This window comes from Chiloscyllium plagiosum, unplaced genomic scaffold (genome assembly GCF_037043375.1).
Source record: "Chiloscyllium plagiosum isolate Xiang-an unplaced genomic scaffold, Cpla_swu_hap1 HiC_scaffold_39, whole genome shotgun sequence".
Taxonomy (NCBI): domain Eukaryota; kingdom Metazoa; phylum Chordata; class Chondrichthyes; order Orectolobiformes; family Hemiscylliidae; genus Chiloscyllium; species Chiloscyllium plagiosum.
Genome location: NW_028270177.1, coordinates 7861247 through 7880245, shown reverse-complemented (window position 1 = coordinate 7880245; position 18999 = coordinate 7861247). Strand labels below are relative to the sequence as shown.

Below are 18999 nucleotides of genomic sequence, written 5' to 3'. Positions count from 1 at the left end.
ACTTTATAGAGGTTTACAAAATTATGAGGGGCATAGATAGGATAAATAGACAAAGTCTTTTCCCTGGAGTCGGGGAATCCAGCTCTAGAGGGCATAGGTTTAGGGTGAGAGGGGAAAGATATAAAAGAGACCTAAGGGGCAACTTTTTCACACAGAGGATGGTACGTGTATGGATTGAGCTGCCAGGGGATGTGGTGGAGGCCGGTACAATTACAACAATTAAGAGCTATTTGGATGGGTATATGAATAGGAAGGGTTTGGAGGGATATGGGCCGGGTGCTGGCAGGTGGGACTAGGTTTGGTTGGGATATCTGGTCGGCATGGACGGGTTGGACCAAAGGGTCTGTTCCCATGCTGTACATCTCTATGACTCTAGTCCTACAATTCTTCAAGTACTCCACATTTCTCCAACTCCAGACTTTTATGCATACGTCAATCATTTTGCTCCATGATTAGCAGCTATTTTTTCAGCAGTCCAGGTCATAAACATTAGAATTATCTCCCTAAACCTGTCTTTCCTTTTCTCTCTCCTCGAATACCTTACTACAGAATTAATATGGAAACTAACACATGATAATTTGTTTTATTTGATTTAATCACCGCATCATAGTACATTTATTGCTTTAATCAAATAATATAGTATTCTGTTAATGGTAGCCAATGCAGATCTTGGCACTTTAATATCATGTAGCACTGCTTAGCTTCATTTGACAAAGAAACGTACCACGGCAGTGCAATCAAAGTGAAGGCAATAACTTAATGCTTAGATATCAGCTACAAGGAATTGGGGGCTCTATTTAGGTTCAGATCCAGACTGTCAACATGGAAAAGACAGAGATGGCATACTCTTGGGTTCATAAGCTCTTATCAAGAAATCATAACCACAACTTCATCCTTATATTGGTGTGTTGGAAGTATAGCAATTGATTAAACATAAGTTTTGTATTAGAGTTAATTTTGTAACAATGTGTTTAACTTAGAAATTGTATAATCCTTTATACGTTAAAATACCCTGTATAATAATTTGCAGAGATTAGGATTCTTAAGGATCAAGATGGCAGAGGCGGCAGAATAGGTGGTGTTCGTGCTCCCAGCCCATCTGCTCTCTTTCACATGACCGACCACATCCCTTTCTTTAAATTTTATTTTCTTCATTAATCAAGTTCATCTTCACTTTGTTCTGCAGTTGTGGTAGTGGAGTGGGGTTGCAGGAAGCTGTTGAGTGGTGGATCTGGTCCATTCCTCATGACCACAGTGGTCACAGCTTGAGCAACTGCTTCAGCATCAATAAATTGGGACCTGTTCTTTGCCTCTGATGTTTTGGTGGCGTCTGCAATATAGGCGGAGTGAATGATACCTCAGTCCTCGGGAGTTAATCTGGACAGTCAATCAGTATTCTAAGTTGAGATGGTCCTGGTCCTGGTGAGTTGGGTTAGTCTCCTAGCTATAGGGCGGCTGAAGTATCAGCAGCAATGAACTGACTTTGGCAGAGGTAATGTCCTAGGTCCGGTCAGCAGTGGCAGGCGCTGCTTCAAAATGCTTCCTTCTTGGTGTTGCAACCTCAAGGACAACTTTGGTGGCTGTGGAGTGTGGCAGCACCCCCAAATCCACTTAGGAAATCAAGAATAATTGGATGAAACAAACAATTTGTCCTAACTTTCGTAAATATATGTAACAATAAATTATGTTGTCTTTAGAGTAAACAAAAGGGTAACCTGGACTTTTTCCATTCGCTCAAACACAGCAAAAATAAAACCAATTAGAACAGGTCTCTCGAAGGAAATAGATGCAAATGGTTAGTGATAACCAAGTGTCTAATTTATTGGAAAGTTCACGAAATTAAACGAGGTTTGAGACAGGAGCTCAAGGATTTCAATCTTTTGAGTCCTGACTGCAAATTATAGTCAGAACTAAGCAACCTCACAATCAGAAGATCAGATCTAAGCTCTGCAGTCCTGCCACAACCAGTCGTTAATGGTAATAAACAATTAAACAACTCACTGGAGGCGGCGGCTCCACAAATATCCCCATCCCCAGTGATGGAAGAACCCAGCACATCAATGCAAAAGATAAGGCTGAAGCATTCACAGCAATATGCAGCCAGAAGTGCAAGTGGATGATCCATCTTGGCAGTCTCCAGTGATCCCCAGCATCACAGATGTCAGCCTTCAGTCAATTTAATTCATTCCACATGATATCAGTGTACAGTTGGAAGCACTGGATACTATGCAGGCTCTATACCCTGAAAACGTTCCAGTAATAGCACTGAAGATATGTGCTCCAGAACGTGCCTCTCCTCTAGCTAAGCTGTTCCAGTAAAGTTGCAACACTGACATCTACACTGTGGAAAATTGCCTAGGTATGTCCTGCACACAAAAAGCAGAACAAATGGGTTGAAAGGCCTGTTTCTCTTCTGTGTGGCTCTAAATCTAATGCAGCAATTACTTAGTCATCAATAAATTGATGGAAGGTATCATCAATAGTGCTATCAAGTAGCAGCTGTTCAGCAATAACCTGCTCACTGAAGCCCAGTTTGCGTTATGCTAGGGCCACACAGCTCCTGACCTCATTACAGCTTTGGTTCAAACATGGAGAAAAGCATTGAGTTCCAGAGATGGAGGTGTGTCAGTCCTTGATATCAAGGTCGCATTCAGTGAATGGCAACAAGAAGCCCTAGCAAAGTTGGAATCAATGGGATTTGGGGGCAAACCCGCCACTGACTGGAGTCATACTTGACACGTAGGAAGACTATGGTGGTCCTTGCCCCAGGACAGCTCTGCAGCAGGGTAGTTTTGTAAGCTCAGTTTTTATATGATCTGATCTACTCGATACCCTAGTGGGACTTGTTTTATACTAATAATGAGATGTGATTTATGTAATATTGTAATTAATATAAATTAAGTTTCAATCTCAGGAAAATTGTTACAAAAGACAGTATTGGATATTGTAATTTCCCCTCTTGATGGAACTGACCCTAACAACCAGGTTGTGTCAAAAACAGTTCTACTGAAACTCAGATCTATTGCTCCACCCAAAAGCTTGCAGTATTGTCTCACCAGTTCTCATGCTGCTTGCGCTTTTCCAGTTCCCCACTCTCGACTTTGATTGCCAGCATCTGAAGTAGTCACTTTCTCCTAGTTGATTTTAGGCCATTCAACAGTCAATCAAGGTGAATGGCTTTCATATCTGTCTGGTTTGATTCAATGTGATAGTGAATGCAGCAAATGTCCTGGATTAATATTTCAGGTCACAACCTAGCTGAGTCCGACCCATCTCCCGCACTTCAGCCCTCACCCACTCTCTTCCCTCCCAAAACAGCAATATGGTCCCCTTGTCCTCACCTATTATCCAAGCGGCATCCACATCCAGAGGATCATTGGCTATCAGTTACACCTGTCCATCACCACACACGCATGTATGCACACACAACACCTGCCTATATACTTCCTCCCCTCGCAATATCCAAGGGTCCAAATGCACTTTCCAGGTGACCGTGCAATTCAATCAATCAATCTAGTCTACTGAATTGTCTGCTCCCAACATGTTTTCCTCTCCACTGGAGAAACAAAGCATTGACTAGGGTAATTCTGCAAAATGGTCATCATGTTCTGTCTTCAAAAAGACCCTGAGCTTACTATTGCCTGCCACATCAACACACCACCTTGTTACCTGGCCAATATCTGACTCAGGATTGCTGCAGTGGTCCAATGAAGCTCAGTGCAAGCTGGAAGGAGAGCACTTTATTTTCTGTTTGGGGACTCAATATTGAGCTCAACAATTTTAGGGCTTGTGGCACCTTCTCCTAACCCGCAATCACCAGGCCTTGTAATAATATGGTCTGCTATTACATACTACTCATTGTCAGCCACTAATAGCCCTCATTAGCAGCTGTTTATTCTCCTAAACTATTATCAACTCCTTTGTCTGACTCACCATTCTTCTCTCTCTCTCTTTGGGCTCTAACTCCACCTATTGTTTACTCCTTTCCCCCTCCCCCACTCTATCTTCTGCATATATATATAAAAAAAACTTTTTTCTAGTTACCATCAGTTCCGCAGAAGGGTCACTGGACCAGAAATGGTAACTGATTTCTCTCCACAGATGCTGTCACACCCACAGATTTTCCAGCAACTTCTGCTTTTAACTCAGTTCATAGTCTCATTAACACCTATTCAATATAACCAATGAAGGTAACTGGTTTCAACAGCTATCCTTCTGAGCTGATCTAAATCCCAACATGCTGTTTAGTTGGCCAGTTTTCCCAGTATTCCATTCAGTTGGTCAATGATGCTTTCTGTGTCCCACTTTTATATAAAAGTGATATTCCACTACCTACAACGTACCATGCTCAACCCATCTTCAGCTGCTTCATCAATGACACTCCTTCCATCATAAGGTCAGAAGTGGGATGTTCACCAAAATGATCGCACAATATTCAGAATAATTCGAGACTCCTCAGATATCGAAGCAGTCCATGTTCAAATGCGACAAGATCTGGACAATATCCAGGCTTGGGTTAACAAGTGGCAAGTAACATCTGCACTGAACAAATACCTGGCAATGACCATCTCCATTAAGGAGACAATCTAATCATTGAATGTTAAGAGACAATGCTGTTATCATCATTGGTAACCCCCAGCATATTGATGATAGGGGATTCAATGACCAGAAATTCAACTGGCCTCACCACATAAACACAATGGTTACAAGAGCAGGTCAGAGGATAAGAACACTGAGGTTGCTAACTCACCTCCTGACGCCCCAAAGCCAGTCCACCATCTACAAGATGCAAGTCAGGAGTATGATGGAATACACCCCAGACAGGTGCAGCTCCAACAACACTAAAGAAGCTCAACACTATCTAGGAAAAAGCAGCCCACTTGACTGGTACCGTTTCCTCAAGCATCCACTTGCTCCACCACCAACACTCAGTAACAGAAATTTACCAAAGATCCTTCCAAACCCACAAACACTACCATCTAGAAGGACAAAGGCAGCTAAAAATTGGGACCGCCATCACTACCTGGAAATTTATCTCCAAGCTACCCACCATCCTGACTTTGAAATATATCGTTCCTTCACTGTGTCCAGGTCAAAAATCCTGGAATTCCCTCCCTCAGGGCATTGTGGGCCTACCTATACCACATGGACTGTGTGGTTCGAGAGTAGCACACCATCACCTTCCCAATGGCAACAAATGCTTGGCTAGCCAGTGATGCCCAGGTCCCATTAGTGAATACAAAACAGCTGCCCTTTTTCTTCAAGCTTTCATAGTATTTTAATATGCAGTTAAATAGGAACCAGGAGATAGTGAAAGGTGAAATCAGTCAATGTCCATCACTATTGAGAGCCAAATGGTGATTGATCACATGTCCATTAAACCAATTAGCAATAAGGCTCACTTAGCTTAGGCCTATCAGAATATAATGATGTAATTGCTCATGCTGTGAGTAACTTCTTGGAAAGAGTCAATAACCAACAGTTTGCCTGCCCCTCTTCCGCGGTTATGTTAGAGCCCGGGTGTCCTTGGAGAAGGAGCACGCGGTGTCGACCAACACCCTGGAGTTGTTCAAGGAGAGGTGGGCGCCGCAGGGAGTGGAGTGCATCATTTCTCCCTCCAATTCTATTTTGATTTAGTCCCTACCCTCCCCTTCACTGTTTTGATCACACAGCACTGTCCCTTGATGTGAAGGGCAGTGCTTGTCACTGGCCACCCGGGTGTTTTCCTATCTTCCTGGTGGTGGAAATTGAATAAAGATTCGTGCACTTTGTGTCTTCCACTGTGTCTCACACCTGCACACACACACCATGGGTGCTGGGGATAAAATAAGCACTACCGCACTTAGGCGGTAGTGTGGGGGTTAAAAGAAAAAAAAAATAACCAAAAGTTAAGGGCAGTGTTTGTCACTGGCCACCCGAAAAAAAAATAAAAAAATAAATAAACAGGAGTGTCTCCCCTCCCCAAAAGAAATGGAAAGAGTCAATAACCAACAGTTTGCCTGCCCCTCTTCCGCGGTTATGTTAGAGCCCGGGTGTCCTTGGAGAAGGAGCACGCGGTGTCGACCAACACCCTGGAGTTGTTCAGGGAGAGGTGGGCGCCGCAGGGAGTGGAGTGCATCATTTCTCCCTCCAATTCTATTTTGATTTAGTCCCTACCCTCCCCTTCACTGTTTTGATCACACAGCACTGTCCCTTGATGTGAAGGGCAGTGCTTGTCACTGGCCACCCAGGTGTTTTCCTATCTTCCTGGTGGTGGAAATTGAATAAAGATTCGTGCACTTTGTGTAAAAAAAGAAAAAAAAAAGAAAAAAAAAATAACCAACAGTTTGCCTGCCCCTCTTCCGCGGTTATGTTAGAGCCCGGGTGTCCTTGGAGAAGGAGCACGCGGTGTCCACCAACACCCTGGAGTTGTTCAGGGAGAGGTGGGCTCCACAGGGAGTGGAGTGCATCATTTCTCCCTCCAATTCTATTTTGATTTAGTCCCTCCCCTCCCCTTCACTGTTTTGATCACACAGCACTGTCCCTTGATGTGAAGGGCAGTGCTTGTCACTGGCCACCCGGGTGTTTTCCTATCTTCCTGGTGGTGGAAATTGAATAAAGATTTGTGCACTTTGTGTCTTTCACTGTGTCTCACACCTGCACATACACACACCATGGGTGCTGGGGATAAAATAAGCACTACCGCACTTAGGTGGTAGTGTGGGGTTTTTTAAAAAAAAAACCTGGACAGTAAAAAAAAGAAGAAAAAATAAAATAAAATAAAATGTCTCCTGCAGTGTTTGTCACTGGCCACCCGGGTGTTTTCCTATCTTCCTGGTGGTGGAATTTGAATAAAGATTCATGCACTTTAAAAAGAAAATAACCAACAGTTTTTGGTGACAGCATGCACACAAGGTGTTTGAAACTGGATTATTTTGCTGTGTATTGGGAATTGGAAGGTCCTGAAGGCATTGGAAGCAACAGACCAGGTGATAAAGTGTACCCGAAGCTGAATCAGGAAGCAAAAGTCATTGCATGTCCATAAAGTTGCTTCTCTGCTTTGACAAGTAGTATTTGTAACTTCAGTAAAGTTTCCTGAGTTACTGCACTAAACTGTCTCTTGTTGCTTACTGGTTAAAGTTTTACATTAACAAACTAATATTGGGACAGGTACTTAAATGACAAGAACCCTAAAATTTACAGTATTTCAATTTTTTTTTTGATTAAGCTTTAAGTCACCCATCCTAACATATCTTCATTGACTTTGTCAATATTTGTCTTATTACACTCCTATGAAGCAACTTGGGATGTTTGCCCATTTTAAAAACACTATACAAGCAACTTGCATTTATACAGTATTGTACAAAGTGACTGTGATAAAGTAAACCAAGAGGAAATAAAATTACTACATGACTTGTGTAGAAAAATGCAAATGGAGAATCGGGTGAATAGACAATCAGACTTGGTCAGAATCTCCCTGTTAGAAAGTAAAATACCAAAGAATTCACTATCTATATTTACATATCAAAAATGACCACTTGGGTGAGATACCAGAAGGTTACAAACACCCTTGCAATTATTCCTCAATAATTATTTACTATCTATAAGAGTAAAGAAAAAAACTTGTGGAGCAGGTGCTGAAGCAGAAAAGGACATCACCTCGTAATCTGCACGGTATTATACCTTGAAAGAAAAGTTATAGGTGGCGAGACTTTGGGATAATCATTTTTAATCTCTCATATAAAAACATTGCATACTTTACTGTTTGCAATTTTACCTTGCAATCAGTCCATTATTTCTTATGTAACACTGTAAGTCTAAGATGATAAACCAGATGGACATCTAGAAAGATACAGTGATGGGTTATTTTTGGATGAGCTGAAATTTAGGAGCATGGAAAGCCCTGCAAGGAAACTATTTAAGTCTTTATTTGATTAAGTCCAGATAGCTATGCTATCTGCCTGGTACCAGGGTTCAGGAAATGTGCTGTGGAATAGAGAAGATTAAATTAGATTAGATTCCCTACAGTACACTGACCCTCTGAAGAGTAACCCACCCAGACCAATTCCCCTATCCTATATTTACCCCTGACTAATGCACCTAACAATATGGGCAATTTAGCATGTCCAATTCACCTGACGTGCACACCTTTGGATTGTTGGAGGAAACGGGAGCACCTGGAGTAAACCCACACAGACATGGTGAGAATGTGCAAACTCCACACAGACAGTCGCCCAAGGAAGGAATCAAACCTGGGTCCCTGGCGCTGTGAGTCAGCAGTGCTAACCACTCAGCCACCATGCTGCCCATGAAGAATTTGCAATAAAATGAGAGGAACCAGTGGTTGAGGTCCATGTGTTACAACGACATGGGTAAAACTAGGAAAGCGGTTCTGCTGACTAAGTATGACAAGCTAGGTGTTAAATTTAAAAGCAGAAGCTCAGAGAAATAATCCTTGGATTGCTACCTATGCCACATGGAAATTGGCATAGGATGAATAAGATTTGAGAAGTGAAAGTATAGCTCAAAGACTGATGTGGGAGAAATGGGTTCAGAATGCGAGGCACTGGACTGGGGAGTCATATTTGTACAGTTGGGATGGCCTATACCTGAAATGAGTGAGGAATGGAGTTGCTGTAAGCTGCATAACTTGGGACATACAGTGGGCTTTAAACTACAAAAGTTGGGTGAAGAGCCAATCTAGTGTAAATGTCAAATGGCAATGTTAAAAAAATCAAGGAATAGAGTCCTGGTAGGAGAGCAAAATACTAATACGGAAAACGAAGGTCAGAGAATGGTAGGAAAGGACAGAGACAAAAAAAGGCAACAGTAACGATGAAATGTCACAAAGATAACAGAAAGAAAACTAAAGACTCTGTCTCTGAATGTATGCAGCATTCATAACAAAGTAAATTAGCTAATAGCACACAATGAAGTGAATAAATATGATCTGATAGTCATTGCGGAGTCACATTTTCAGGATGATAAGGACTGAATTCTCAATATTGAGGGGTACAGAGGAGTAACGCTTTCATTCAAATTTGGTATTGGTGCAATTGTAAGAGGTGAGCCTGGTTCAAGATATCAGGGTGGCCTATCTGCTCTTTCCATTTTTACTTTTATATCTTTCATTTTTTGCTGTTCTTTTACTACTTTTTTTTCTTAGTTTAATCTACTTACCTCATTGAGATGCATGTTTGTGCAGTGTGGAGGAGGTTTTATAGTGGAGATCAAGACAGTGTGGGGAAGGCTAGCTGAATATGGTGAGAGAGGTCTCTCACATTGACAGCAGTCATCACAAGTGGCAGGAGAGCAGAAACATGTAGCCAGAGGCAGTTGGCTGCGAGAGCAGCAGCATGTAGCCCAAGGCAGTGAGAGCGGGAGCAGGCACTGGAAGCAGTCGAGGTGAGAGCGGGAGCAGACAGTTCTGGGGGCCAGTGGCAAGATCTTGTGCTGGCAGCCTGAGGCGGTGAAAGCAGGAGCAGGCAGCCCGAGGTGGTGGCGGGGGTGAGGTCAAGCCCTTGTAAGGAGTGCGAGCCCAGTATAGCCAGGTGCTTATGGACTCTGATGTTGAACTATTAACTGTGCTTCTTTGTTTTTCTACGTTTCAGTAAGAAGAACTGTAATGTTTAACTTCTTAACTTGCTTTCGCTTCTTTTTGCTTTGTACCAAGAATCTATGCCTGGGTATATGTTACCTAAGATGATGCCGAAAGTGACAGTTTGTAAACTTTTCACTATACTCATGTGATTGAGTACATGTGACAATAAAATTAATACAATTCAATTCAGGATGTAGAATCAGTTTGGATTGAGAGGAGGAATAATAAGGGTAAGAAGTAACTAAATGGATCTACATTCGCGTAAACAGAAACAATGACATAGGAAGAAGTATACAAGAAGAAATATTAAATGATTCTTGTAAAGGAATGATGTAGAGTCATTTAAATGTATATGTATAAACATGAAAAGATCAGATTGGTAATGACAATCTCCATAAGGAATTTATAGAATGCTTTTGAGATAGATTGTTAGAGCAACACATTCAGGAATTGACCATTGTGTCAGGATTAATTCATAATCTCCAAATAAGGGCACCTCTCAGATTGAATTTTACATCTGGCTTTAAAAGGAAGAAGTGTGGATCTAAGACTAGAATTTAAACTTAAATAAGAGCAATTGTGTGGGCATTAAAGTTGAGCTCAGAGAAGTGAACTGGGATATTAGGCAAGAACATAATTCAATAGAAAATCAGTGACAGGCATTTAAAGGGATATTTCAGAAAAGTACATTCCTCAGTCAGGGTGGTGGCTCAGTGGTTAGCACTGCTGCCTCACAACACTTGGGCGACTGTCTGTGGAATTTGAACATTCTCCCCATGTGAGCATGTTTTTCCTCTAGCTGCTCCAGTTCCTTCCCACAGTCCCACAGTCCAAAGATGTACATGTTAAGTGAATATGTGTAATTGTAGCATGGCCAAGTGTCCAAGGAGATGTAGGCTAGGTGGATTAGCCATGGGAAATCTACGGTTACAGGGATAGAGGAAGGTGTGGGTCTGGGTGGGATGCTCTTTGGTGGGATCAGTGTGGACTCGAAAGGCTGAATGGCCTGCGTCCATACTGTAGGGATTCTATAATTCTAATATAACCCTCCAAGGACCTACTACCTCTGGTTTATAAAAGAAGTTAAGGAAAAGTATCAAACTGAAGGAAAAAGCATATATATGCATGAAGATGAGCGGCATACCAGAGGACTGCTCAGAATGCAAAGAACAGCAGACAATGACTAACAGGAATAACAGAGCAAATAAATTAAAATATGAGACGCTAGCTACAAATGTGGAAAGGGATTGCAATTTTTTCTACATGTATCCAAAACAGGAAAGGGTAAGTAAAGTAAGTGTTGCTCCTCTAATGGGTGAGAATAGGAAGTAAATAGTACATTAAAAAAAGTGGTAGATATAACAAATAAATATTTTGCCTCTGTCTTCACTATAGAAGATATAGCAAACATCCTAGTTACACCTGTAAATCAGAAAATTGAAGGAAGAAAGGAACTTGGTGAAATTATAATCACAAGGCAAGTGGTACTGAGCAAACTGATGGTGCTGCAGGTTGATGTCTTCGGGTCCTGAGGAACTTCATCTGAGGGTGTTAAAAGAGATGGATCATGAGATAGGAGATACGCTATGTTAGTTTTCTAGAATTTGTTAGGATTCTGGATAGGTTCCTCAGAACGGAAAGTAGCAAATATACCCCTACTCTTCAGGAAGGAAAGAAGGCATGAAACAAGAATCTTTAGGCCAATTAGTTTTATGTTTGATGTGAGTAAAGTGCCAGAATCAATCATTAAAGAGATCATAACTGGACACTTCGTACACTCAGGACAATTAGGAAGAATCAGCATGGTGTTGAGAAAGGAAAATCATGTATAATTAATTTAATGGAATTATTTGAAGGAGCGAAATGCATTGTGAATATTGGAGACATTTGACAAGGTTCCACATAAAAGATTATTGCACAAGGTAGGAGCTCATGGTGTAGACAATAACATGGATAGAACATTGGCTGCTGGCAGAAAACTGACAGTATGTATAAATGGGTCTTTTTCAGGTTGGCATGATGTGGCAAGTGGGGACCTGAAAAGGGTCTCTGCCTTTAATCTTTTACATCAATAACTTGGATTCAAAGTATGGTAGCTAAAGTTTCAGATTGACAAAAAGCTACATAGGAACGTATGTAATGAAAATTATATCACAAACATGCAGATGAATATAGATAGGCTAACTGAATGGGCAAACACCAGGAAACAGGGTATAATATGGGAAAGTGTGATGGCAGAAGGATTAACAAAAGCAAGATATTATTTAAACAGATATTGACTACAGACTTCCAAGGTGAAGAGGGATCTAGGTGTTCGTGTGCACATCACAAAAAGTTAGCATGCAGATATAGCAAGTAATTAAGGCAACTGGTAGAACACTAGTCTTTATTACAGAAGTAATAAGGCTCAGTGGTTAGCACAGCTGATTCATAGCGCCAGGGACCCAGGTTCAATTTCAGCCTTGAGCAACTGTCTAGGTGGAGCTTGCAAATTCTCCCCGTGTCTGCATGGGTTTCCTCTGGGTGCTCCGTTTTCCTCCCACAGTCCAAAGATGTGCAGGTCAGGTAAATTGGCCATGCTAAACTGCCCATAGTGTTAGGTGCATTAGTCAGAGGGAAATGGATCTGGGTGGGTTACTCTTCGGAGGGTTGGAGTGGATTTGTTGGGCCAAATCGCCTGCTTCTACACTGTAGGGAATCTAATCTAATCTAAAAAAAAGCAATTCAACATACATGTAAGGAAGTTATATTTTGGTTATACAAGATATTTGTGAGACCTATCTCAAATAACTGTGCAGTTTTGGTCTCTTTATTTAAGGAAGGATGTAAATACATTGGAAGTGGTTCAAAGGTGGTTTAGATTAATATCTGGAATGAGAAGGTTGCCTTAGAGAAAAGATTGGACAGACTGTACTTTTTTTCGCTGGAGTTTAGAAGATCAAAGGATGCTTTGGTTTAGAAGATGGATGTGGAAAGGATGTTTCCTCTTGTGGGAGGATCTAAAACTAGAATACGCTGTTTAAAAATTCAGGATCATCCTTTTAGGATGGAGATGAAGGCAATTCTTTTCCTGAGGGCTGTACAACTTTGAACTCTCTGCCTCAGAAGGTGGCAGAGGTGGTCACTGAATACTTTAAGGTGGAGGTGGTAAGATTCTTGTCTGGCAAAGGAGTTTCAGGTTATCAGAGGTAGATGGGGACATGGAATTTGGAATTCAAACAAATCAGTCATGATCTTATTCAATCACAAATTAGTCTTGAAAGGCCAAATGTCCTAATCGTGCTCTTAATTTGGTCCTCAGCCAGGGTTTCAGCAACCGATGGACTGAACACATATTTTATTTTAAAATCGAAGCATTTATTCCAATACCAATGTGGATTCAGACTGTCTATAGTGTGGACAGTGTGATTAATGGTAAATTACTTATTGGGCAGTGTGATTAATGGTAAATTACTTATCAATTAAACAGATTAGAATTCTACTTGTATGCAACTTCCATCACCTACCTGTCCATTTGCCAGTATTTTCTTAAGTTCGGCAGAAGATTTCTTCAACCTGATGAAGAAAAGAAAGGCAGTGGTTAAAAATGCATCTAACTGTATACAGACACAATCTAAACTAATTAACATAGCAGTAAGGAAACTGTATTCTACAGAACTCAAAGAAATATTATAAAACATTGTCATTAAGCTGATTTATTATGTAATTAATTGTTTTGCACCAAAAAACCCAAATTGCTTTTTACAATTAATCCAGAAAAAAGGCTAAGTTTTTTTAAGTTCTCCCTTCTTCAGTATCCTAAAAACAAATATTTTTTTTTAAAAGCAGCTAGCTCCAGACTTAGTTGGTAAGGCCACAACCCAGTGTGAAACCTAGTCATAATGACAGATTTGAGCGTTGAACTAAAAGATCTCAGCAAGGATGTGAGCAAGAATAATATTATAATTAGCCTCAGCAACTAAAAAAGGTACACCTGCATGTACATTAGCTATGATTCCTCCTCCTGAGTGCTCTCCCATGACCCCTGCTGGTATGCGTGCTGGCCAGGTGTGAAGAAGACAAAATCACCAGTGAGTCTGTCTCCCACTGAGTAACCTAATAACAACCACCCTCAAGGTTTACATATGAAGAATGCCAATGGGGGCAAGTTATGCGAGGACAATATATCACCTAAAAGTTATACTCTTGTAACAAGGACTGGAGAGGAAAGTAAAATTAGGTAGAAAAGAAAACATTATCAAACTTGAACATGAATTTAATAATTAGTATTCCTGCGATATAAGTCGAAATTCACCTAGAATACAAGAAAGTACATCAGCACCAGTACTGTAAATTAAAAAATAAAATATTCAATTTTAGATAGTTTAATGTGTAACAGTTGAAATAAAAGAAGCAAATGATAAATATTAATTCCAACATCATATGCTCTTTATAATTATGGTTTTCTCATTTTTGTCAAGAATTCCCAGCAGAAACACCTCTAAAATTATATAGTTTAACAATTTTGAATCTAGCACCATTAGTTGTCATGCAGCGAACATATCTCATAAGCCGTTTTTGATTCTGCTCTTGACTCTTACCTATTGTTCGGCAGGCCTTCTGTGACTGCTGGGCAGCTATTATTAGAGGACCCTGCCCGTGTATTTACCTGCAGGCAGATAAAGGAGTTTTTATCAGTCATTCATGGGCTGAGGACAGCAGTCTAATTAACCTGTAATTTACCATAGATTTCTCATTTCCATCTGAAGGTTAATTGGCTTGTTGCTAGGCATGTGGATGTTTGCATACTCTCTACTTGCGCGTGACATTAGCATACTAAATTACACTATCTTCTTGAAAACTAAGAACAAGACTTATTTAAAACACTAGGATAGATACTATTCAAAACGATGTCTTAGAAACAACTTCAGCATGTTTAAACAGACAATCATGTTGCATATTTTTCAAAATACTCTGTATTGTAGATATTTTTAATCAACCTGTTCAGACATGTTATGACAACACCACTGGAGCAGTGGGAATTGAACCCAGGCCATCTGGACCAGGGACAGGTATACTACCACAACATGACTATTTTCCTTTATATTGTCTACTAGCATTGTATGAATATGCTGATGACATGGCTGCTAGAGGTAATAGGAGGAAGTGAGGACTGCAGATTCTGGAGTTTCTGATGAAGGGCTTTTGCCCAAAATGTCGATTCTCCTGCTCCTCAGATGCTGCCTGACCTGCTGTGGTTTTCCAGCACCACACTCTTGACTGCTAGAGGCAATAGCAAATTTATACAATAAATTTCACATTTGAGGAGTTGTTAGACATTGCTTTCATTATGCCTGTTCATGGCAGTTAAGGGTCAACCACATTGCTGTGTGTCAGGAGTCACATACAGGCCAATTTAGGTAAGGATGTAAATTTTCCTCCCTAACAGACGTAAGTGAACTCCAGGTGGGATTTTATAACGATCAGCAATAGTTACATGCTTACCATTAGGCTAGTTTTTAATTCCAGGTTTTATATGGAATTCAAGTTCCATCATCTGTCATTGTTGGATTCAAAACCATTTCCCTAGAACATTAGCTTGAATTCTACGTTACTAGTCCATTAAAATTACCATTAGGCACCCACCCATCTTCAAATTAACACAAAATGGACTCCAGCAATGTTTCTTGAGGCAGTACTACTTATTCCATAAGACTAAATATTGAATGCGATACTTTGTTTTCAGCAATGCGAGTTCCAGAAATCAATGACCCTTGAAATTGCCAGCCCCTAATTTGGCGTCTATGAGTAGCACCTGCCTATAATGAATACAGGGAATGGAAAATCTGGTTACAAGTTCACTTCTAATATGTCAAAACATGTTGCGCCATTTGCTTTGTTTCCTTTTATTGGAATTAAAGTAATATGCTTATGCATACATAATAATTAGCACCTCAACGAGAAGTGAAATTTAACACACATATGATATTGATAGACTAACATAAACAGAAAAATTGAGTTACATCAGCATGAGACCCACAAAAAAATTTAAAACTCATAATTAAAATTATAATCATTTAATGTAATCAGATTGTTTATTAGAATCACAATTGATCTTGAAATAGATTTGGAAATTTCACAATAGGGTATGGCTAAGTTTGCATCAAACAATGAGAACAATCCCCAATATCTACAAGTTAAATAATCAAGTTTCTGGAAGACATTCTGATAGAACAGTAAATATCATTGTAACCTGAAAGGTTTATTAAGGACTTCAAATTAATAACTCCATACATTTCTGGAACACTGAAGTAACAAAACAAATTACTCTTTATCTGATAATGATTGTTTTTCAAGATTTATACAGCACAGAAAAGGACTTCAGCTCATTGAGTCTGCATTGAGATAACTATCACTAAAAGTGCATTAATCCTAATTTCCTGCACTTGTCCCATATCCTTGAAGGTTATAATATTTGAAGTACTCAACCAAATATTTTTCAAAGGTTGTACAGTTTCCAGCCTCCACTACCTTCCCAGGCAGAACATTCTAGATTCCCACCACCTGAGTGAAAATCGTTTTTCCCAATTCCCCTCTGAATCTGCAGTCCCTTACCCTAAAATTATGCCCACTCACGATTGGCCCCTCAACTATGAGGAACAGCTACTCTCTATTCACCCTGTCCATTCCCCTCATAATCTTATACACCTCAATCATGTTCTCCCTCAGTCTTCTCTGCTGTAAAGAAAATTATCCAAGTCTATCTAGTCTCTCCTGATAGCTCAATTTCTCGTCCCAGGCAACATTCTGGTGAAGTCCCTCTTGAAACCCCTCTACAGGTATCACATCCTTCTTGTAGCAAGGTGACCAGAACTGCGTACAGTACTCCAGTTGTAGACTGACCAATGCTTTGCACATCTCCAACATTACCTTCTTGCGCTTATACTCTATGTCATGACTGATGAAAACACATGCCTTCTAAACTATCCCATTCACATACTCAGCCGACTTCAGAGATCAATGAATAATTAGTTCAAAATCCCTTCATTCCTGTTAACAACCCAATATCCTGTGATTCATTAAATACTCCCTCATCTGGTTTCTTCTTCTACAGTGCACCACCTTGCACTTATCAGGGTTGAATACCATCTGCCACTGATTTAATTTATTTGATTGATTTATATATTTATTGTCATATGTATCTTGTTACAAAATACAGTGAAAAGTACTGTATAGTGTCACCATTCTCCAACACCATCTTAAACACAGAATAAACCAAAACATAGAATGTAAAGGCAGAAAAATGAAGAAACAAAGCAAGTGTCCAACTTTACAGTCTTTCTTGCTAAGAGCCCGGTCATGGGCCTGGTGGCCAGACACGAATCCATTTCACTGTACCACTGCAATGAAAGTTGCCACCCTTCAGCACCATCTCATCTTAACCAACGCCTTTGCCACTACGAGTCCTTGCTGGACCTCGCCAATGCAAACATCACTGATGGTGCTGGGTATCGCACTGACCCAAATTCCACTTCATCGCCGCCTTAAGAGGCTGGAAGCAGGTGCTGCTGTGAGCCCAAACCTGCCTCCAGCACCTTGGATCCACACTGCTGGGCCTATTAGAGTCCATGCTGCTGGGCCAAGTCACTGCCGCTGATGTCATCACCATGATTGAACATTTCATCAAGAGGTAAGTAAAAAAAATATAGAAAAAAAGAGAAGCTAGAGAAATAAAAGAAAAGCAGGTGGAGCAGACAAGCCCTGGGCTCAGAAGGCCTACTCTACCGCCATCTTACTGGAAGAAACACATGTCTGCTCATCTGACCAAACCACCTATATATTCCTGTAACCTAAAACCATCATCTTTGCTATTAACCACTCTGCAAATTTGCTTAACATTCCTCTCACAACAAAATCATAATAATAAGGATCCTAGTATTGATCCTAGTGGTACACTGCTAGACACCAGCTTCCAGTCACTCACAGCCTTCTACCACTACCCTTTGTATCCTGTAACTAAGCCAGTTTCTGATCCATCTCACCAAGTTTCCCTCAGTTCCATACGCTTTAAACTTCTTAATTAGTCTTCCAGTTGGGACTTTGTGAAAAGCTTTGCTAAAATCCACATGAACTACTTCAGCTGAATTTCCCTCAACCAGACACTTGATCACATTTTCAAAAAATTCTAACAAATTTCTTAGGCATGACCTCCCTCTGACAAAGTCATGCTGACTATCTCTAACTAACCCATGCCTTTCCAAGTGGGTATTAATTTGCCCTCCCAAATTTTCTCCAATAGTTTACCTACCACTAAACTGAGACACACAAGGCTGTAATTTCCTGGTTGTTCTCTACCACCCCTTTTAAAAAGTGGAATCACATTAGCTGTCCTCCAGTCCTCTGGCACAACCCCTTCGGCCAGAGAGAAATTAAAAGTTTGTGTCAGAGCCCCTGCAGTTTCCTGCCTCACCTCCAACAGCAGCCTGGGATGCAATTCATCCAGTCCAGATGATTTATCTGCTTTAAGCCCAACAGAGCCTCTAACACCTCCCCATTTCCAATGTAAAACTGTGCAAGTTCCTCACATTCCCCTTTCCTGAATTCTGTACCTACATTTGTCTTTCCCAGAAAGAACACTGAAGAGAATTTTTCATTCAACACCCTTCCAATAAACTGTGGCTTCACACACAGGTTGCCCCTTGGGGCCTAATGGGCCCTATTCTGGTTAGCTTTTTCCTTTTAATGTATTTATAAAATATCTTAGGATTCTCACTAGTCCTGTTCACAAATCCTTTCTCACATCGCCGTTTTAATTTTCTGCTTGTTTTCTTAAGTTCCCTCCTGCATTTCCTGTATTCCTCTACGGCTGCAGCTGAATTGCTCCCTTTGCACTTGTTAAAAGCCCTACTCTTCTTCTTTATCCAGTCGTGAATTGTCCTAGACATCCAGAATTCTCTGAACTTATTGGTCCTAGATTTCTCTCTAAAGAGTCCAAGTTGGACTTGTTGTCTCCCTAGTTCCTTTTTGAATGAACCCCATTGCTCCACTGTAGACCTACCCGCAAAGAAGTGTTCCCAGTCTACTGTGACCAGATCCTGCTTTATTTTAATAAAATCTGCCTTCCTCGATCCAAAGTCGATTTTGCAGGCTGAACCTTTCCTTGTCCAGAACAAATTGAACCATACAGTGTTATAGTGACTATTGCCTAAATGTTCCCTCACTGCCTCATACACTTAGCAGCTGATTTCCCCAAAACCAGATCCAGCACTGCACCGTCCCTTGTTGGTCCTTCTACATATTGATATAAAAATCTTCCCTCGATACATTTCAAGAAATCAACCCTCTCTAAACCCTGAACACTATGACTATCCCAATTTATGCTGGGAAAGTTGCCCTTGTATTATTAGCTGATCATTACACTTGTACACCTATGAATTGTC

The 18999-nt window shown here is 40.6% G+C and overlaps 1 protein-coding gene across 9 annotated transcripts in view; it reads right to left on the bottom strand.

Moving 5' to 3' along the window:
- Window positions 1-18999, bottom strand: part of map2k5 (mitogen-activated protein kinase kinase 5) — a 379209-nt gene that overhangs the window by 263364 nt on the left and 96846 nt on the right. For all 9 annotated transcript variants that reach the window (XM_087981145.1, XM_087981146.1, XM_087981147.1 and 6 more), the window contains exons 6-7: window positions 14161-14228; window positions 13087-13135 (exon numbers count right to left, since the gene is read on the bottom strand). In XM_087981145.1, the coding sequence (XP_087837271.1) occupies window positions 13087-13135; window positions 14161-14228 (117 nt within the window). The remainder of the gene's footprint in view (window positions 1-13086; window positions 13136-14160; window positions 14229-18999) is intronic.